The sequence below is a fragment of the Hypomesus nipponensis genome, chromosome 17, assembly GCF_054491055.1.
Source record: "Hypomesus nipponensis isolate SF chromosome 17, ASM5449105v1, whole genome shotgun sequence".
Classification (NCBI taxonomy): Eukaryota; Metazoa; Chordata; class Actinopteri; order Osmeriformes; family Osmeridae; genus Hypomesus; species Hypomesus nipponensis.
This window is the reverse complement of record NC_140377.1, coordinates 21,842,524-21,864,301: the sequence shown is the minus strand read 5'-3', so window position 1 is coordinate 21,864,301 and position 21,778 is coordinate 21,842,524. Positions and strand designations below refer to the sequence as shown.

General features: G+C 50.3%; 2 protein-coding genes across 3 annotated transcripts; both read right to left on the bottom strand.

Moving 5' to 3' along the window:
• Positions 1–5,407: 5,407 nt before the first annotated feature.
• casc3 (casc3 exon junction complex subunit) lies at positions 5,408–13,655 on the bottom strand. Of its 2 annotated transcripts, none has more exons than XM_084678564.1 (12): positions 13,437–13,655; positions 12,676–12,700; positions 12,153–12,208; positions 11,296–11,559; positions 11,032–11,180; positions 10,765–10,938; positions 9,673–10,580; positions 9,069–9,239; positions 8,414–8,521; positions 8,093–8,295; positions 7,556–7,723; positions 5,408–7,235 (listed from the first exon to the last, which is right to left on the bottom strand). In XM_084678564.1, the coding sequence occupies exons 1-11, from the start codon at positions 13,620–13,622 to the stop codon at positions 7,586–7,588; spliced, it is 2,382 nt and encodes a 793-aa protein (XP_084534690.1). In that variant the 5' UTR covers positions 13,623–13,655; the 3' UTR covers positions 5,408–7,235; positions 7,556–7,585. The 2 variants fall into 2 exon arrangements, with proteins under 2 accessions (XP_084534690.1, XP_084534691.1); XM_084678565.1 differs by having other exon boundaries at positions 5,408–7,230.
• A 1,566-nt stretch (positions 13,656–15,221) lies between these two features.
• On the bottom strand, positions 15,222–20,377 carry msl1a (MSL complex subunit 1a). The gene is made up of 9 exons (XM_084678858.1): positions 20,250–20,377; positions 18,721–19,558; positions 17,945–18,183; positions 17,561–17,835; positions 17,052–17,116; positions 16,870–16,937; positions 16,498–16,622; positions 16,026–16,098; positions 15,222–15,925 (listed from the first exon to the last, which is right to left on the bottom strand). Exons 2-9 carry the CDS (start codon positions 19,402–19,404, stop codon positions 15,835–15,837), a joined length of 1,620 nt encoding a protein of 539 aa, XP_084534984.1. The 5' UTR covers positions 19,405–19,558; positions 20,250–20,377; the 3' UTR covers positions 15,222–15,834.
• Positions 20,378–21,778: the final 1,401 nt, after the last annotated feature.

Genomic DNA, 21,778 nt, shown 5'->3' with positions numbered 1-21,778 from the left:
CCCTTCCACACACACACACACACACACCTCCCCAGCCGCTGTCACAATGCTGTCCTCTTCCATACTGCCCTCCTGAACCCCCGCTGACACACAAACACACACTCACACAAACACCCACAAACAGACAGTAGGCTAAGACAACACAGTCATCCACAGAGGACAGTATCTGGGACTGTTCCGGCATCAACCACATTATCCTCAGATTCTCACAGGGGCTCCACTGCTATCCTGTAACACACACACACACACACACACACAGGTACACAAACACACAACCACACAAGCAACACACATCCTCCCAGAGCGTAGTTCTTCCTGACGATGGGAGTGCTGAGTCGTCCTCCCCCCCCCTCCCCCCCCTCTGCTTGCTGTTCTGTGCTACAACAATAATAATAACAACAATAATCAGATCTGAAATTGACGCGGTGTCTTTCAAAAGACACGTTGATCAGCTGGTAAGACTCCTTCCAAGTTCCCAGCTCAGCATGGATGAGTCAAACAATGCAGTTTGTCAGGACTAAAACGTGAACAAGGGTTAGGGTTACACACAACAAGCATCTCAACTGCCACTCTCAACCCTCCCGGCAGTCCTCCTACTCAGCTAGTTACTGCTCTGTTCTGCTGGCTTCATAGTCACCAGTGTTGACTTGGAGAGATTTCCGCTTATGACTGTCTACATTACATACACACACCTTGCACTCCTCCCCACCACCAATCACACAGCACATGCAACCTCAACCACTCAGCTGTGTATTAGACTGGGTGGGAGAACGCTGGAAAGGAGGAGTGGAGAGGAGAGATCATGTCAGGAGTGGAGAGGAGAGATCATGTCAGGAGTGGAGAGGAGAGATCATGTCAGGAGTGGAGAGATCATGTCAGGAGTGGAGAGGAGAGATCATGTCATTGACGTCCTCACTAAACTTGTTTACTCGGGCCTTTGGACAATGAGTGTCGAGGTGAAGTGGCCACATGATCTCTCCTCTCCACTCCTGACATGATCAGTCCCCGTCACCATAGTGACACCAGAGTGTGACCTCCGCCAGAACAGAACAACCCCAAGCTCCTGGGGGGGGGGGGGGGGGGATTAGGTCAAGGCTGGACAGACAGACAGACAGACAGACAGACAGGCAAGCAAGCTGAGAGACAGACAGACAGACAGGCTGAGAGACAGACACACAGACACACAGACACACAGACACACAGACACACAGGCTGGACAGACAGACAGACAGACAGACAGGCAAGCAGGCTGAGAGACAGACAGACAGACTGACTGACAGACACACAGGCTGAGAGACAGACAGACAGACAGACAGACACACAGGCTGAGAGACAGACACACAGGCTGAGAGACAGACAGACAGACAGACAGACACACAGGCTGAGAGACAGACACACAGGCTGAGAGACAGACAGACAGACAGACTGACTGACTGACAGACAGGCAAGCAGGCTGAGAGACAGACAGACAGACAGACAGACTGACAGACAGACAGGCTGAGAGACAGACTGACAGACAGACACACAGGCTGAGAGACAGACAGACAGACAGACTGACAGACAGGCTGAGAGACAGACAGACAGACAGACAGACAGGCTGAGAGACAGACAGACAGACAGATACACAGACAGACAGACACAGATACACAGACAGGCAGACAGACAAACAGACAGAGAGACAGACAGAAGGGGAACACAGCCAGCCGTGACCCGTGTGTTTTCCCAGCCTGGTCTCTGTGGGTCTGTGATCATCCCTCCTATGTCGTCTGTCTCTCATGAGTCTGTTCTGTTTGTCTGTGGATGCTCGCGGCAGTGACAGGAGCTGTGAATCATGCCTGGGGTTAATGCCCTGTCACATGCACTCTCTCTCTCACACACACACCCAAGTAACACACACTCCAACGCAGAGGCACTGAGACACACAGACCCTCTCCCACACACACACACACACAGACCCCCCCACACACAGACCCACACACGCAGTACAGGGGAGGGAGGGGTCTGCGCTGGTGACATCACCCAGGGTGTCAGGGTGCTTTCTTTGTCAGCCGTTGGCCCATGACGGTGACAATGACAAGCCCCGCCCCCCACCACGCCCCGCCCCGCCCCCACCGTGCAGGGAGACCGTCCGCACCCCGCGTGTGTGTGCCTGTGTGTGTGCGTGAGAAAGAGAGAGAGAAATGGAGAGAGAGAGCGTGAGTGAGTGACAGGTCATTAAGCTCAGGCATGATTAACCAGAGCACACTACACTGACACAGACAGGGAGAGGCTGAAGGGGGGGGGGCTGGAGGCTCACTGTCCTCAGAGGCAAGGGGGGGGGGCACACTGAAGGAAAACGAAAACGAAGGAACTCATAAAGGTCTTTTCAGTAAAAGTTGATTGATGTCCCATGTCACAGCTCACACTGCGAAAAGCGTCAGATTTGAAATCTAGTTAGGCTTTGCTGTGGTATAAATCTAGTTAGGCTTTGCTGTGGTATAAATCTAGTTAGGCTTGGTTGTGGTATAAATGGCTTATCTGGAGACTCAATTGAAGTAAACAACCATTATTTTAAGAAATTGTTTCAAGCGAGATGTTCTTCCCGCACAGGCGGCCAAACAGACTCGTTTGGAGGAAGCTCAGAACTCATCATTTAGCTCCTCGATTTTTGGGGACGTTTTTGGATCGGCTCTTTACCGACCAGCTGCGTGCAGACACATCCTCTACTCTGCAGGAAGCGGACGGATGAGCTGTGGAACCACCCTCCCCCCTCACACTCACACACACACTCACACACACACACACACACACACACACTCATGTATTTCATGCAGAACGCCTATGTACACATCCTTCTGCTCCATCATGTTTCTGCACGCTGGCGGGCCGGCCAGCCCCACCCGAGGACCATGTGGTCGCGTTCGTGAGGAGGGGCGAACAGTTACCAAAACACCGCCGTCACCTTAACCACCATCCAAAACAGATGTACTCAGACATGAAGGTAGGCATAGAACAAGAAAACAAAAGAAAGTTGAGAAGAGTTGATCTGAAGCTTCCAGATACCCCAGGTTACACAGGGGGGGTGGGGCCAATCAGAGAGAGTGGGCTGAGGGTGGTGGATATGCTGGGAAGAGACGGGGGGTGGAGAGCGATGGAGATGGAATCATCTGGCAGCAAGGAAGAGAGGAGGGAGTGAAAGAGGTTGGGGGGAAGGGATGGGATGGGGGGGGGTGAAGGGAGGGAAGAGGGGGTGGAGGAAAGAGGGGGTGGTTAAGGAGAAAGGGGGCACTCAGAGAAGGAACAAGCTAGCAGGGCTGAGAGAGGGATTAAAGCATGATGCCATAGAAACAGCTACCGGAAGACAGTCTACGTGGAGGAGAGAGAGAGGGAGAGATAGAGATAGATAGTGAGGGGGAGAGAGAGAGGGGGGGGGGGAGAGAGACAGAGAGGGAACATGTGAGAGAAAATGTGAGATTTTTAGAGAGGCAGGGGGGTTTGTGTGAAAATGATGGCTGATTCTTTTTTGAGTGGGAAGTGTTTTATCACCGATAACAGACCGGCTAGAACTCAGACACCATCAATGGTTGGATTTCTTCACATCACCCAGTTACATAACCAACATGGCTGCCATCCACAGCCGCCCCCGACCACAGTCGACTCCACTGTCGATCCCAGCTTCTCGCACAGCAGCAGCTTGAGGAGGGGGTGCAGGCGAACACGCTGCAGCAGAACGGGAGCACGCTTTAGCAGCATCCAAAAGGACATGAACAGCAGTGCACTTTTGCTTCAACTTCATTTTTATTCCGTAGTTCCACAGTTCTACATCTCATGTCCTAATGCCCTCCTATCCTGCATGTTCTAGAGCAGTGGTTCCCAACCCTGTCCTCAGGTACCACCATCCTGCACGTTTGAGATGTTTCCCTGCTCCAACACACCTGATTCAAATACATGTAACTAATGTATCTAAACGAGGACCAGGGTTGAGAAAGGCTGGTTTAATCAAACATCTAAAAAACAAAACACCATTGAGGTCAACCCCACGTGATAAGATCAGCAGCTTGGCTGGAACCAGCATACAACATAAATATCTGTAACACACACTACGCCAGAAGGCATCACACACAAGGACCCAATACACACACAACACCACATACACACACAACACTACATACACACTCTCAGGCACGCACAGACACGTGCACACAAAGTGCTTCCTGAAACCTTTATTTTATAACCCTATGAATATTTATATGGATGCACTCGCTTGGCAATAAAGCATTGGTAAAGACAGTACTGTATTGGGAACCGTGTCACGTAGAACTAATAGTTCTTCTCCTTATAAATATTCAGTTCACCACACAACTATTAATCATACTACATGTTTGTTTTGTTTTGTGTCAAATTGTCTTTTATTGCTCCACAATACTCCTTAACCTTTCAAGTGATAGAGGGAGTTGAATTTAAACAGGGCCTTGACTGGCCTCACTCCGAGCAGAAATACACACACATTTCACCCTGGCCTGAGATCAAAGACAGCTTCCGCCGCAGTCTGTGAAGTGAGAATTAGTTCAGGTTTTAGCCTTCTGGCTCTGAAATATTCAGAGTTTGACCCCGTTCATGTACAGTTGCTGGCAGTGTGGAGCTTTCGGAATTCCTGCACACCCTTCTCACCGTCCTTTCAAACGCGACTCGCTTGGTCACGTGACCCTGTAAGGTCAGTCTTCCGTCTTCCTTGTCTGAAATGGGGCGTCTCTTTCAGGCTGCCGTCGCCCTGGTTTAGCTGTCTCTGTCTGAGGAGCGAGCAGGGTTTGAAGACCAACGTCTGGCGGAGGAGACGGGCTCTGAGGGCTGAGCAGCCAACAGGCCCAGGGAGCTGTCACTGGAGTGGCATGGTGGCTTTGACTTGGAGAGGATGAGAGAGAACGGGTGAGAGAGAGAGGATGAGAGAGAATGGGTGAGAGGGAGACAGAGAGAGGATGAGAGAGAATGGGTGAGAGGGAGACAGAGAGAGGATGAGAGAGAGAGAAACCGAGAGAGGGGATGAGAGAGGGAGAGAGAGGGGAGTGACATTGCAGCCTTTTGGGATGTCAGTTCTGGCACAGAGACAGGTAGTGTTTCTGAGCAGGGCTTCACAGCAGAGTCTCCTGCATGGCCTCCTGGCCCCCTGCAGTGTCCCCAGGCTCGTAGAATGACTGCTAAATGATGAAATGTAGAAGGTACGTCAGCTTTGGCAGAGGGATTTGCCCACAACTCACAGCGTTGTGACGTGAAACACCGAGGTTACCAGGGGAAGCCCGGAAGGGAGGGGATAAGTCCAGGCAAACCTGCCTCATGAAAACAGAACTGATAAACAAACAAGCCTGGGCAACCAACCAAATCTTTAACGTATTTATTGCGTATACCTCTAATAAAGGGAGAGAAAATAAAGTATGTTTTATTGGATTGGTTTATTGTTCCTCTGACTCAACAAAATTGCTCCACAAACAAAACACTTGAATATATCCGGATCAAAATCAAACACGCCCTCACAGTGCTGACAGGTCAAATTCAACAGATATGAAAACCAGACCCTTAAGGCAGATAACGTTCTTCCACATCTCAAATTATATATACAGCCTTTTCTAAACAGCGTAGCTTTAAAATGCAGCTCAATTTACTTATACTGACCCTGGTTAACGAATAAAAAATACATAGCAAATTAAAATACCGTGCCCTTATTGGGTAGACTAACAGGTTGCAGCCAGTGTCATCAAATAAACTGCTTTAACAATCAATATCTATATATGAAACGTGCATGTGGGATCAGATCTGAGTTCTCTATATGGAGGGGGGAGATTCAGTGACATCAGCACTTGGGTCAACATCTTCAAAGGGCTCCAGTTCTGGTAAGATAGGCTGACATTTCACAAAATGATTCCGAAAGCAAAATCCTTACAACGGTTTTCAAATTTCAAAAGCCAGAGAACGCCTGGTTTCCTTTTAAGTTTCGTTTAATTGTTGTGACCTTGTGACCGTTCACTCACTCATAAAACTTTTACAGAAATCATGTCAGACATCCCTGCCCAATCTAAGTAGAGAAGAGATTCATTTGATAAAGGGGTTGGTAATAGTAGTAGTAATATTACTGCTTTATCAAACCACAGGCTTTTATATACACATTTGTCTATGTACACTTACATTAGAAATCTATCACCAAGCAGTAGCACTCAAGCACTCCAGATTCAGGCAGGGGAAAGGTTTCTGGGAAGAATACAGTATTACATCGTAGGAAACACGGACACAGCGCAACGTTCTTGTGGAAGGTTCCAGAACAACTAAACTGACTGTTGCAACGTTGCTAGTTGAGATATTGACATCCAACTGTGGTATCAGCTAAGTGAGCACCATCTGGATAGATAAAATAATCAATGAACAAAAACATAGGCATTAGTAAATGAAACTATGACAAACAGATCTAGAATGATGTGTGGAGCAAGAAGTGAATATACAGATATATAACATAACAGTGAATGGCTGGTAACTAAAACATTTGCTTCAATAACAGTATTTAAAACCTTTTTTTTTTGTTCAACTTAACACCTTTATCAAGGCTAAGTTTATCCTTGATAAACTTATCAAGGATACTCAAGTACGGCTAACGTAGGCTGTTTGATAACTGATGAGACACCACCCAGACCCTGCTGGTGGAGTGAGAGCAGGGTGGGGAGAGGTCGGAAACCAAGCGCGCCCACCCTCGCTCCCTCCCTCCCTGCCCAGCCATCCCTCCCTGTAACACCTCACCCCTCTCAGGAGGGGCATGCATCGCTTCCAGCCCAGAACTGCCATGTCAGCCCCACTGGAGGCTGATGATGATGACACTAGTCACAAACACTTTCCCAAAAGGTTAATAAGGGTTTTAAGACAGAACTCTGTCACTGCTAAACCATCAAGAGTTAAACACAGTTATAGGGAGTGGGGGAAAAAAACACTGATCTTTTGTAAACCTGAAATCTATGTCCAAATTCCTCCCACAAACATCTAAATGAAAATTCTTAAAGAAAAGGAAAGAACATGAAATTGGGGGAATTAAAATAAAACGGTGGGTGGGGACAAAAAACAAGAAACTAAAAGTCTATTCATCCATTCATTCGCATCATGTGGTCCTTGATTGCAGACCCCTCCACCGACTTCAGTTTTCCCCATCCTTCCCTGCGGTGTCCTGCTAGGATGAAGACCAGGCTGGGGGGACCTGGGCGGCCTTCCCATTCCTCCCTGTCCTGGGGAGGGAGGGAGTGAAGGGAGAGGACAGGGAGGGGACAGGGAGGAAGGAGGAAAGGGAGAGGGGAGGAAGGGAGGGAGGAAAGGGAGAGGGAGGAAAGGGTTAGAAGACGAAGTAAGACCATCATCTTTAGGGCTGTAACTGCAGTAAACATGATCAACATCTCATGATTGGCTTGGTGTGTTTGACCCATAACTTGGGGAGGGGGGGCAAAATAGCATCGGAACCCCCGAGACAAGAGGAGGAACCTGTTCCTGGGTACTCAAGCCGGTGTGGATACCCAGTACAGGTGCACTGGAGGAAGGGAGAGGTGCTCACCAGCCCCTGGGTGCTGGTTGGGTGACGGAGTCACTCGGGGGCGAAGGCCATCTCCGGGGGCGGGGGCTTGATGGTGACGGGCTGGGAGGACCGGCGGGGGGGCGAGGGCTTGGGCTGGGCCTGCTGCTGTACAGTGTCGTAGTAGGTCACCCCGCCGTACACCTGGGACTGGAGGAGGGGGGGAGGGAGAGAGAGAGACTGGGTTAGATGACCCTGGATGTGTGATTAAAGGAGACCTGAAGGAGGTCCACACACAAGCAAGCTACACATACACCACTCTTCATCTGGATAAACGTTTGCTGTCTTGGAATCGGAATGTGTTGGAATTAGGTAGAATTGGAATGTTTTGGAATTGGAATGTTTTAGAATGAGTTCGAATTAGAATGTTTTGAAATTGGAATGTGTTGGAATTAGGTAGAATTGGAATGTTTTGAAATTGGAATGTGTTGGAATTAGTTAGAATTGCAATGTGTTGGAGTGCAGGAAAGCACAGCTCTCCAGGGCCTGTCCAGACGTGCTGTTTGCAGGCTCCCCTACCTGAGGGTTGAACATGGGCGGCAGACTAGCCCCAGCGGGGTAGGGGTAGTTGGTGTTGCTGAAGGTCATGACCCCGGGAGGAGGGTAGAAGGGCGGAGCCAGCAGCTGCTGAGGGGGGGGCTGTCCTGGAGACATGGAGACGGGCGGGGAGGCGTAGAGGCCGGGGCTGGGCATGGGGGCCCCTGACTGGTGGGGGTGCAGACCTGGGGGCAGGGAGGAGACAGATTAGACATGATGAGGAGGTTCTGCTCTGAACTGCAGAGCTGTTGGTTGACCGTGGCTGTTTTCAAACACACCAGCCAGTGTGGGGGTTCCGCTCACCTGGGTGCCCAGGGAGGGGGAGGTGCATCTCCGGTTGGACCAGCATGCCCTGGGGCGGCAGAGGGGCGGGGCTATCCCCGTGCGCGTAGATTGGTCCTTGGTACGACACTGTGGGACAGAAAGATGACCCAATCAGCATTTTCTTTACTACGTGTGACAGACGACCTAAAATCGCTCCACAGTAGACCACAAGCAAGAAAAACCACAGAAGGAAAAAAAAATCTCTCTTAACCAGTGGTTCTTAACCCTGTCCTCAGTGAACACTGTCCTGGATGTCTTAGATATTTCCCTGCTCCAACACACCTGATTCAAATGCGTGTTTTTTTACCAGGCTTCTGCTGAGCTAGATAACGACCCACTCATTTGAATCAGGTGTGTTGGAGCAGGGAAACATCAAAAACATGCAGGACAGGGTGACCTGAGGACAGGGAGGACAGGGTTAAGAACCACTGCTCTTAACAAACTCCCAGTTCTCCACAAGATCGAGACACAACATTTACCAACACGCTTAGTTCCCTAACAGGCTCTCCACCAGGGGCGGCGCTACAGGGTTTCTGCTCTCCGCCTTGTCTAGTCCCTGTGAGACCTGTGGCTCTCCCATCACCCTGCAGCCCCCCCTGCTGGCTCCCCCTAGTGGCTCTGGCCAGGTACTCACTGGGCTCGTAGTAGTGGCCCTCCATGACGCCAATGTGCAGCGGGGCCGCTTCGGGGCCGGCTCTCTGGCGCTGGGAGGAGTAGCGCTTGGCCCGGCTGGCCCCCACCCCCAGCTCCTCCATGTTGGGGTACTGGGGGGGTGCCCCGGACACGTGCATGGGGCTGGGGATACCTGACGACGGGGGGAGGAACGGGGACGACACAAACATGGATTAAGAGTAAAGAGTTAGTGAGAGAAATGGAGAGTACAGTTATATTTAAAGAGAGAGAGAGAGGGGCATGTATATGTTTAACTACCGTGTGTGTCTATCTGCATGGGAGTGTATGAAATCTAAGTATATATAAAGAATATTTCTGTTATTCCACCGTTGCTTTGGCAATATGAACATTTTTCATGCCAATAAAGCCCACTGAACTGAACTGAGAGGGCGAGAGAGAGGAAGAGAGGGCGTTCGAAAGAGAGGGCGTTCGAAAGAGAGGGAGTAGCGAGAGAGGGAGTGCGAGAGAGGGAGTGCGAGAGAGGGAGTAGCGAGAGAGAGAGATCGAGAGAGAGAGAAAGAGAGGGAGGCAGTTTGAGGAGAGAGAGTTAGACAGAGGATCCTCACCCCTCATCTCTGCGCGCAGGTAGGAGTGAGGGTTGGGCCCCCAGTTCTGCCCCGCCAGGCTCAGTCTGGCTAGGTCCTGATCCAGGCCCGTCAGCCCCGGCCCATCCCCCTGGCCCTGGCCCTGGGCCGGGCCCTGCCAGCCCTCGCCCTTGCCCCCCCCGGGGGCTGCGGGGGCCGGGGCCAGGGGGGGCTCCTCCAGGGAGGCCTGCTTCCCCAGCTCTGCGGGCCGCGAGCGAGTCCTGCGAGCCAGGGAGTACGACTTCCTCTCCACCGGCCTCTCGGGGGGCGGCGAGGCGTCGCGCGCCGCCGGACACGCCGGCTCCGCCGCGCCGGAAGCCCCTCCCCCGGCCCGCTGCTCGGGTCTCCGCGGCAACGAGGCCGGCCCCGAGTCCCGCTCGGCCTTGTTGCCGTGGTGGTGAAACCCGGACTGCTGCGACGACGACGTGGTGGTGGTTGCTGTGGTTACGCCGGCGGAGGACGCATGCTCTTCGTCCTCCTCGCTGCGGACGTCCTCCACCACCACCGAGGGGCTGCGCTCCACCTGCTGCCCCCAGCCGTGGCCCCGGGGCCCCCCAGCGCGGTCCCCGTCGGCCCCCGGGAGGTTCCGGTAATGGGTGGTCTCGGCGGGACTCCTGTAGCTGGCCCGGGGATCGCTCCGGTGCTGCGCGTGGGCCTGGCTGGGCCGGTTGCCCTGGAAACCCCTGGAGGGTGCCGGGTGTGGGGACGATTTGGGGTGGCTGTTGGTGGTGTTGTTGCGCTGGGAGCCGGGGGGCGCGGAGGGCTGGGGCCCGGGGGGGTGCAGGGGCACGGCCGGGGGGGCGCTGCGGGTGGACCCCTGCCAGGAGGTACGTACGGGCCTCTCTCCCCCGTCCCGCCAGCGCTTGTCCCTGACGGGGGACGTGCTGTGTCTGGGGACGAGAGCAGCCAGTTAGGGACCGGGAACTCTCCCGTCAAACAAACCCCCCTCTGTCCTAGGGACTAGAACACACCCCCCTGTCCTAGGGACTAGAACACACCCCCCTGTCCTAGGGACTAGAACACACCCCCCCCCCCCCTTATCGTAGGGAAGAGTGCTATGGGCGGCGCTCCCACCTGGGCTTGCGCTGCCGGTACGACCGGTCACCTGACCCTCCTCCGTTGCGGATGTCGTAACCGTAGACGGCGACCAGTTCGTCACGTGACTTGGGCGCCTGCTCCTCCTCGCGGAACCTGTCGTGCTCCCAGCGCCCCTCGTCCTTCCACAGCTTCCTGTGACGACCCTTTGGCCTGGCGACCGGCAAACACGTTCGTTAGCGGCCATGGGAATTGAACCGTGGGCGTTAGAATGTGTGCAGGCGAGGCAACGATGGCAACCGCTACCTTTCCTCCTCGGGGGCGTGGCCTCGGACGTCGTGCTCGAAGAACAGGCCCTTGCGAGGGATGTAGGCGGGGTTCTTCCTGTCTTCGTCGTCGTCCAGCTTCTGGCCTGGTTTACCCCCCAGCTGGTTCTCCGGGTCCTCTGTGCTCTCCTGGAAGCAGGAGGAGGAACAGGATACATGTCAAAAGGTAGCAGGGAGGATGAAAACAAAACCAGGGGCATGGACGAGCTCTCGTCACCCCCTCCACTCGCTCGTCTGACCTCACCTGTCCATCCCCACTCTGTCTCTCTCCGGACAGGTTGCCCTTCTCCTCCAACTTCAACTCTTTAGTGTCCCCCTGCTCCTGCTGCTCCTCCTCCTCCTCCTCCTCTACTTCCTCCTCCTCCTCCTCCCCCTCCCCCTCTCCATCTCCCTCCTCCTCTCCTTCCACGGCAGCAGGGGCTTCCTCTGGGGCAGCCTTGGGCTCTGTGGCAGCTTTGGCCTCCTCTTCATCGCTGAAGTGTTCACCTCCCTCCTCATCCTCTCCACCCTGGGAAAGAACGACAGCGTCACTCAACGTGCTCCTCTTGTTTGAGATTCAAATACTTTTGTTTGTTTTATCCTGGAGACAATTCCGATTATCGAATGGAAACACAAGCTTGACCAACAGGAAGCTACTTAAGGCGTTTAGACCGTCTACCAAACACAGTTATGCAGTACAACTATAATTGAGCACAAGAGTCAGGCCCTCTTGATATTAGGGCTTTGTATTTGCATAACATGACACTGCTGCAGGGCCATTACATAAAAGTCCCATTTCATAATCCATCGTTTCATGCAGCTCCATAAATCCCCACCAGGGGGGGGTGGTAGCTACACCGTTGACATTTCTAGACATTTCTAGACTAGTCTATACTCGGAACATCCTCAGAAGAATCACCACTCTCAAACCATGTTTTGAAAATGGATTTGGAGGAGATCCCTGATTAGAACACAGATTGTATGGCTACATTCCTCACTCTGCATGACCCGACTCCTGGAGAACATTCAGAGAAGCTCAAGACACCGTTAGCACCCGGACAAATTGTGCAACAAAACCTGAGTTTTCCCTAAATCCCTGTGAAGCCATAATGTCCTTCTCACCTCTGAATGGGAGCCGTTCTCTTCAGGATCGGCGCTCTCATAGTCAGAAAGAACAGCTGGAGAAAAACAAAACAGGAAAACAAATGTTGATCCAGTCAATCTGCTAGTCTATTCAGGCATTCACAGAGGCAGTGAATATAACAGCTTGCTGTGCTTGGTTGTTCATCAAGTTCCTTCAAGAACTTGCCTACACTTGACTGTAGACCAGCCTCTCTCAACCCTGGTCCTCAGGGACCCCCCTGTCCTGCACGTTCTAGATGTTTCCCTGCTCCAACACACCTGATTCGAATGAATGGGTCGTTATCAAGCTCTGCAGAATCCAGATAACGACCCAATCACTTGAATTGGGTGTGTTGGAGCAGGGAAACATCTAGAATATGCAGGGCAGGGGGTCCCTTAGCACCAGGGTTGAGAAAGGCTCCTGTAGACAGTATATAGTAGTGAGCCATTTGCCTGAGCAAGAACAAGATAAAACCAGTTTTGCATGTTTAAGAAGGTTGATGACTGTTGAGCGGTCACTCACCTTCACCTACGCCATCTTCACTCTCCTATAGTATGAAATAATAGAACAAAGATCAGGGAACAGAAATATACAAAGCAATACACATTTTGACAGTTTCACATTCCGTTAAAGCTGGAAGCTTCAGGTCAGTTCCTCAATGTTTTGTTCCCAATATTGTATCCTCAAAGCAACGAGTAAAGTGCGGTGGATTTTGACACCAGTAGTCCACATTATCTGTTACTAGCTGAAAATAAAGACAATGCGGTCAACACTTCGGAAACTGCATAGGCGGTTTGTCCAACTAGATGAGTTTCATGGCACGAAGATGACGACTAATACAACTCACGGAGATCTTTCACAGAACCGCAGCTTATTCACCAACTCGCCGACAAGTGATTAACAGGCGCATGAGACGTACATTTACAGACACCACAGCAACGTTTTAACAACCTAGCAACCTGTAGAGTTACAAACAAACTAATACAGGGCTCCGATGACTCTGGCTTTACGCGTCGCACTCATAGACCGAGGACAGTGGTGCAGCTGCCCGGTGATTTATTGGAAACGTGAGCTGGACGTGGCCAACTCACAATGGGGATGCGGGTTGGCCTAGCCACAAGCAAGAAGCGATGGTACCCGCTGTCCCAAAAACGGGTTGACGTGATTCATGAGAATATATATTTATAAGTTAGCTAACTTGTCAAACCATGGTCACGGAACCAAATGATTCTGCCTTGGTTAGCTAGGTAGCTAACACTGGCTCGCGGAAGCAAGACACTCACACACTCGGATTCGGCGTCGTTTTTCGGTACCACGCGAACGGCTGGCACCTCAACCGGTTCGGGCTCCCTCACTCGGCTCTTTAACGATGGTGAACCGGACCTTGCGCTTTCGGAACCCGAACCAGATTCGTCATCTTCCTCGCTGTCCTGGGACGCGCGCCTCCTTCTCCTTCGCCGGTCCGCCATCTTAGGAATCAAATCAGAGAAACCGGAAAATGATAGGAATTGTGGGTGAATGTCACTTACGCAGTTCCGGTGTTGTGCCCCCAGATGCCGCCTCCCCCCTGAAAAGCACAAACCACTCGCCTCAATTTATGGAGTTTAAGGATTTTTTATTGAGAAGAACATCAGTTATTTACACAAATAACCGACGTTATTCTATTCTATTAGGCTATCTAAATAAAAAATTACAATGTGAGACAGATGTCTCTCCTCTGTTTGACTGCGATATCAAGACGAAATCTTTAACATTTTGATTCGAATGGTTTGTGCGCCCGCTCCCACGAGAGGGTGCTTTTCAAGGGGGGTGCATCTGGGGGCACAACACCGGTGTTCCCAAGAATTCAGTTCCCCAGTTACCCCTTCCTTGCTCGTGAGCGAAATCATTACGTTTTCCCTTGTTGCTTGGTCGAGCTGAATGTGATTTATAATTGCGTGTGTTAGCATAGTATACTCTACCTACTTTCCCTGAGCATAGGGTACATTTCTTGATGTTGGTTAGTTAATTTGCAATCAAATACAGGCTTTAAAGTATGTAAAGTTGTATCGCTCAATTGTTAGTCAGTCCCTGTTCTAACAGCTACAGTGCTAATCCGTCTAGTCGTGTAGCCTACAGTTGTAGCGCTATTGTAATTTACAGGACTAAGGTATCCAAATTTGAACCGAAAATGTCTAGTTCTTCGTGAGCATTTTCTTGTTCGGACGGTTGTTTATAGTTCATTGTTAGGCCTATTCGTTTTATAATTGTGTGTGTCGTTTTTAACACACAATCTTACGTTTTGTTGCAGGTACTAATTAACTATTGTACTGTACGAAGTTGGTGTAATTGGTAATTTTCATCCATTAGTTTACATTAACATTTCAGGTTTCATCTATAGGCCTACATCTGTCTTTTACACCGAGAACACACGGGCAACCGATTTCCCCGGAGGCCCCTCTTTTTTTTAATGAAAATGAAAACTCACTAAAGTCTTAAAACACTGTGCCATATAAACTTTAACGTTCACGTAGAGTACACTATAAGCTAACACATGCGAGTATACAAATGACATTCAGCTCAACCAATTTAAATACCCATGACCCGCCAAAACTATAGGTTAAAATAGGGAGAATGAAAAGAGATGTTGAACATGATAATGAAACAACTGGAAGATAATTTATGTGTAACTCCTTCAAAAGATTTGTATTTTGGTTTAGCTAGTAGTTAATAACCGTAACCATTAGTAAGCGGAATGATCTCTTAAAACGAGAACCGTTAAAACCGAATCTAGTCGTAGATTCCTCAGAATGTTCTGGCATTCATGTAATGCTTTTATTTTGAAGGCGAAATTCCAAAATAGGAAAAATGAGGCAAATTTCAGGTTCTCTATCATAGACTTGCCATTACCCGTAGTTATTTGAACTAGGCTCTAGGCTATGTTATAACGAAAACAAATATTATCTGTTATTATTCACTTTAATTGAAAATGTATCATTTTGTAACGTGGTCGTTATCAGCACCTTATAAATTCTGTAATACATTTCAATCACATTGACCAAAAAGCAATGATGTGCGCCAACGACACGTTAAACTTTCAAGAGCATAAAGCGTTTCTCTTTAATTACAAGACCATTGGTTGAAACACAAACCAATAACTGTTGCAGAACTGCTTCAAACATATATTTATTTTCAGCCCACTTAATGTCCTTCAACCTTCTCAAACTGAAGGTTCCTTCTTGCAACAGCAAACAATGACAGAAGGGATGGACAGCTACATTTTGTGCTGTGGTTCAACAATGCAGGTCAATGTGAAAATGACAATTGAACAGTTTGAATAACTTTGTGTGTGTTGTTACTGAGGTGATTTTGGCAGATGAAGTTCCGGAGAAAGCAGCAACCCAATCCTTAGTACCGTACCCAGAGAAAACACACACACACATCACCATAGATTTGTCCATCAACACCAGTAATCAAATCCTTCAAACAAGCCCGAACATGAACTAAGGGGCGACATCCGCCGTGCTGTTTAGCGACCATGTCCAGACCTTTGACACAGGTCCTTGAAGGGGGGGGGGGGGGGTCCCCTCAGCCCTGGGTCTCCTCACACACAGGGACTCGAGGTTGCAGAAAGACAAGGTTCAGAATGTTCTGGTGCCGAGTGCTGTTCTCCTCTCTGGGTCGACAGGACGGGTTCGGGGTCTATTTCCGGCAGGTGCGATGAGGGGTTTGTTTCTTGGGCACCTCCACTCGGCAGCGACTACGCTCGTCCAACCACGGCAGGTCAAAGTTTCTGCGGGAGGAGCAAGGGCGGGGGAAAAAGATGTTTCAGTTGTGTATTTGGCGTGAATTCTGTTGTATCCAGTGTTCCTCGTTGCTCGGATTCAACTCACCGTCGTGTTAGCTTGGGTAAAGGTCGGCCGAAGGCCACAACAGGCAGGTGAGGGGTGATCATAAGGGCCTCCACTGAGGGAAGAAAACTTTATAAATTTTTTGTGATGACCCTATTCCTACATGTTTTCCTGTTCTGGTATCTGTATTGTCATCGTTTTTAAACAGTAAAAACAGTTGGGACAGTTTTTCCTTCAACCACTTGTGTAACACCAGGGGCACCACAAATAATTTAGGGCCCCATGAAGAGATTATAATTTGCTCCCCCCTTCCTCCCTATTTCTGGTTAAATCAGTTTTTTTTTCATTCAACGAATGTTCACTCCAAGCTTTTCCTTAAGGGCCCTGGGTAGTCAGTCCCACCAAAGCCCCTGCTTGGACGCTCCTGTGCAACACCGTTTCACACTTGGCATAAAACAAGGCAGCAGCACTCCTTCTGCTGCGTGTGAGTGGGGGAGGGCCTGGCTGGACGTACCGTCCTCCGCGTCAGGGTAGAAGGACAGCACCTCAGGCTCGCTCTCCTGGATGCCCTTCCGCCTGTTCATCCTCTGCTGGAGACGCTGGAACATCCGCTGCTCCCGGATCCTCTGGATGTCCCACCTGAGCGCAGGCCCGTGAGAACCAACAGAGAGAGAACCAACAGAGAGAGAGAGAGAGAGAGAGAGAGAGAGAGAGAGAGAAGAACCAACACAGAGAGAGAGGACAGACGATGGAAGGTAAGTGATGGAAAGATGATAGAAAAGGAAATAAATAAATATATTATATACATATACACACACACACGTAAACACGTAGATGTTCCACAAAAACCAGACTCCAAACAGAAGACCTGTGATCAAAGACCTACCGCTTCCTCCTCTTTTCATCCAGCTCGTGTTTCGAGTGACGCTTCAGGAAGACGCTGTCCTCTAGATTCTGTCAGACAACAACAACAACAACAAGCTTGTTAGAAGACTAACCGAAGGAGAGGCATCATTATGAATCAACTCAAGTCATCCACTCAGCGCCGCCCGCCCGCCCGCCACCCACCTCAGGGATGTCAGTAGCCTCGTCCTCGCTGAGGGGGTCCATGATGTTCTCTCTCCACGACGGGACTGGGCACCGTGGGGAAAGAGACAAAGGTCATACTATTAGTATACAGGGGTATACAGTACCTGTTGTAAGTTTGGAAACATCTAGTCTTTTAACGTTTTGGAGAGACACATGCATGTTCCTATTGTTTCTAAGCAACAAAGAAGATTTACTTTGACCAAAATGTATAGATATTGGTCCAATATCATTTCCATCAAACTGTCACTTGAGACAAAATTTGGAGAACATGCTGACTCGTTGCATACATGTAGGTTAAATGCCCTACAGACCACGTTTGAATGATTGAATTCATGCATTAAAACAATGAAAAGTTGCAGTGCATGCGTCTCTCAAACACAATCAAAAGGCTCTGTGTTTCCAAACAGACAGGCCCTGTATGATGTCACCGTCAGCCCGTCGACACAGTCCACCGACGCAGGGTCAGGGTCAAGGGTCAGGTCACTCACTAGCGACGGCCTCCTCCTTCTTGGGCGAGGGCTCTCTCCATGGGGACGGGGGCGGCTGGTGCCAGCAGCACAGGTACATGTCTGTGGTGGACAGGTAGGACAACTCCTCAAACTGGGGCGAGTCGGGGCTGGTCCCTGGGGACTCCTCCTCTTCCTCCTCCTCCTCCTCTCGCCGCTCCGCCGGCTCCTCCTTGGGCACCAGCGCCTCCTTCTGGAGGGCCGACTTGGCCTGGGCGCGGCGCTTGGCCGAGCGGGGGTCCTGGAAGAGGAAGCGTCTGACAAGGTGGAGAGACGACATTGTGGGGTTAGAAAACTCTCCGTGGGCAAACCCGGGTTTGAATCGCTGCGTCAGGGGTTACTCGAGGCGCGAATCAGCCCCTTTACCTTTTGTGGCCCTTGCCTCCTCTACCGAAATGCAGGGTGCGGGGCGTGCTACCGGGGCCACGCCCCTCGCCAGCCCCCCCGTGGCCCTCGGGCGTCTCGGGCGGCGACCCCGGGTCCTCCTTGAGGGGGGTGTGGGCCGGGGGGGGGCGCGGCGCGCGCTGGGCCGCCAGGTGCTCTGCTCCGCCCTCCCTCCTCCCCGCCTGCAGGCGGCGCTCCATGCGCTCGATCCTCGCCAGGAGCTGGAGGGGAGAAAAAAAATGGGAAAGAAAGTGAAGTGGACCAGTAGACATCTGAGATTTGTCTTCTTGTTTTTTTTTCTTTCAAATTGCACGTTACAATACTGTGTTACTGCGTTAATGTACTGACTTGAAGTTTCTGTGGGTGGACAGTAAGACAGCTTCAACAAGCAACGTTTTTTGGCAGTTATCACAAGAGTGTGACTAAACGATAGCGAAAGACGGAGACGCCACTGGAGGCAGTCTCACTTGACTAGGTTACAGGGGATGATGTCATAGGGCCGTTTACATTGATGCACCACATGTGGCATAGTGGAGCCGATATGGGCTGCATGTGCGTTTTCAAAATCAATTCTCAAACTACTGCACCATATTATACAGTTGGTGTCATCAAGTCTTGAGAAGTAGCCACATAGCTTATGCCTGTTTTTAGAGGGTACAAAATCCAAATCATGTCTTCTGACATTCCTAAAGGCTACAAGAACGCAACTCGTCACGACTCGACAGAAGTTGGGGAGGCAGTTCTCCGAGGGGGCGTACCGTCTCCTTCTCTGCCTTGAGGTCGTCGATCTCCTTGCTCTTGTTGTGCAGCTGCAGCTGCTGCTGCTCTATGAGTTCCAGCTGCAGGAGAAGGATCTGCCGGATGCAGCTGCTCTGGGCCGGGGAGTGGCTGCCACCCTTACGGACCCCCCCCCTCTTACCCTCCTGGCTGAGCCCCGAAGCCTGTGGCCCCCCAACCACCGCGGCTACGATGGCCCCCCTCGCCTCCCCGTCCCCCCCCATCCTGTCCCGGGGGTGCTTGTTAGCAGTCAGCGCTGCGGGGTCCATCTTGCCCATGTTGTTGTTGTTGTTGTTGTGTCCTAGTAGTGCTTTGCCCTTGACCGGAGAGCCCGAGTCGCCCCCCATGGATCTGAGGGTGGTCGACTGGATCCCGACCCTCCCCCAGTTTTCCTCCTGACCTTCTCCCACGCCGGGGGGTTGTCCGGGCCTGCAGGCCACCACCTGCCCCAGGCCGGGCACCTTGGCTTTCCCCTGGTGGCTGTGAGGGCCGCTGTTGTGGATGTTCCCCAGCACGGTGGGGGGAGGCAGGCTGTGGACGTAATCACACGAATCCCTCCGCAAGCTGGGGAACGGCTCGGCCTGCGTTCCTGTCTGGGGTTTGGCCAGGTCTGCTTTCCCGCTGTCTAGTTTGTAGCCTCCGTTGGTGAACACAGAGGAGGTCATGATCCTAGCAAGTCGCCCCCTCTAAGGCTGGCGTCCCTGCCTACCAACGCCCACCAAGGTCTGGTCAGGGCGTTGGTGGCACCGAGGGCTGGATATCCTGCACTGTGGAGGGTGTGCGTTTTCAACAATTCGTAGTCTGGATGCCAATGTTAGCCTGAAACACGAGTGATAATAATCATTAAGGGAGAATCGCAATGCAGTCAGACTATTTTCTGCAATGCAAATCTGTCAGCGTTGCTCAGCGAACAGATCAATGTCCTAGCTGAACCGCAGGAAAAGCAGCTAAAGAGGGCAAAACCATGGTCATAAATGCTATCTGGGAAAGTGTCAGTGGAGATTATCCGAACACGGAACTGCGGAACACTTTCCCCGTGCATGCAATTCTCCTGGGTGAACATAGCTATGAACCGGCATCATGCATTTGAAAACGTTAAGCGTTTCTGCTAGAAAGGATGGAGCCAGCCAGCTTTAGCTGAACAAGTCTTGCTAGATAAAGAGATATGTCACTTAGTAGATGTGTGGGAAGAAATTAGGAGTCCATATTAACAATCAGATTCGCTAGCTAGCTACTTTATCGTGCAGGGTGTCTAGAAGCCGGCTTTACATAGGAGACTGCAGACCCTGCTTGTCTAGCAATATGTCCTCCATTTTAGGTCTGCAGGAACGAGCAAAACAATGACAGTCCCTTCGACTTCAAGTAACCCTGGTCCATTGACGCCATTTTAACTATAATCGTTTTAAAAGACCTGGTCCTTTCTATGGACGGTTACTACAAACAAGCTGTTTGTATTCCATGCTTAATGTACAACCTGTCAAACAATTTCAATGTCCTCATTCGAACTCACCTAGTAATCGCCTTCATGCCCTCCCCAAGTGATCTTTTAAAATCACGTCTACGCGCATGCGTCGTCGGTGAACGATGTAACAATTTCTTCAGTCTTTGGACCAAAAAGTTGCTACATTTGATTTCCTACTTTATCAGACGAATTATACTACGTTTCTAGTTATTTTAAACGTCCAGTGTTTCCGTTGACAAGTGAAAAACAATTAATTAACTAATTAGAAAAGCAAAGTGTAACCTATTTATAAAACGTATATTTGTAATTTGACATAACCATAATTTTAGTTCGATTAAGTATGAATTGCGGTTTTTCCAATTGGTTACTGTGATTTTATATGCAATCTTGAATGATGTGCAAATTCTTTATCGGAATTAAAATGATTTGTGTGTCAATATCACCTTGAGACCCCAGACTAGTGGGTTACTGTTCTATCCGTCAGATTATATCTTTACTGCCACGTCACCACTAGAGGACGTGCTTTAACCACAAGCAGTTTAAAAGTGTTATGGGCCTACGTAGTCGACTGTATGGTACAGTTAGATTATGAGGGGCCGTTTAGGAAATAATTCAGACTGTCCTTACACAAACACTTATGAAACACCTTTCTCTATCAGTCATTTTAGAGGAGACATTCTTTACCTTAGTACATGTTCTGTGTAAAAGTAACTGCTGCACAGGAGCCTCATCCATCACTGACTGAAAACACTGAACAACATCCGTGATTTGATTAATCTACAGAAACCCACAAGATGGAGATTCAAAAAGAAGGACTATAAGAGTTGTGTATAAGGCAGGGTCATATTTAGCCCAAATGGTTTTCATCACAGAACATGAGTGAGATCCTTTCCTCAGGACCATGTCGATAGTAACCCGTGCTCTGTCCTTCCTCACTGCCTCCACCTTCACTGCCTCCATCTCACCATCGTTGATCACCCTCTCCTGCAGAAGTCCATCCAGCAGATCATTCAGGACAGACTTTGTCACTCGCTCCACAAACACCAGTCTTGCAGAGCGCAGCTGCTCCTTTTCAGAGCCTTTGTGAGCGTGCTCAGTCCTCTCTAAGTTGAGGTGAGAAAGTATGGAGGTCTGGGAGCCGTAGTCAGAGCTCCTCAGAGACAAGAGATCAGATCTACTATCTCTCCACTCTGTAGAGAAACACAGCAGGTCAGATACTGGGCTGGTCAGATTCCTACTCAGGGACAACATATGGAACATTCAACTGATTGAAGGACATACATACAGGCAAACTGACAAACAAGTAGGCGGCAAGCAGGTAAAGTATCTAGACAGACAGGTAGGAAGGCAGACAGACAAATACAAGCAGACAAACAGACAGACAGACAGACAGACATCTTACCCTCAAGGCTCAGCAGTGATCCAGCGTCAGATCTTCGACCAGAATCATTGTCTCTCTCAGCTCTGCTGTCTCCACTCACTGCACAACAACAACATACAAATAATTAAACAAGGTCCAGTATTACGTAGCTTTCTACATCCATTGACAAACACAGATTACAATATAGACTGATAAA

Coding starts and splice junctions, on each gene's coding strand:
- casc3 (XM_084678564.1), bottom strand. CDS start 13,622: ATGGCGGACCGGCGAAGGAGAAGGAGGCGCGCGTCCCAGGACAGCGAG. Junction 11,560..12,152: donor AGAACGGCTCCCATTCAGAG/GTGAGAAGGACA, acceptor GTTCTTTCCCAG/GGTGGAGAGGATGAGGAGGG. Junction 8,522..9,068: donor GGGCCACTACTACGAGCCCA/GTGAGTACCTGG, acceptor TCTGTCCCACAG/TGTCGTACCAAGGACCAATC.
- msl1a (XM_084678858.1), bottom strand. CDS start 19,404: ATGACCTCCTCTGTGTTCACCAACGGAGGCTACAAACTAGACAGCGGG. Junction 18,184..18,720: donor TCAAGGCAGAGAAGGAGACG/GTACGCCCCCTC, acceptor TCTCCCCTCCAG/CTCCTGGCGAGGATCGAGCG. Junction 15,926..16,025: donor TTACCCAAGCTAACACGACG/GTGAGTTGAATC, acceptor CTCCTCCCGCAG/AAACTTTGACCTGCCGTGGT.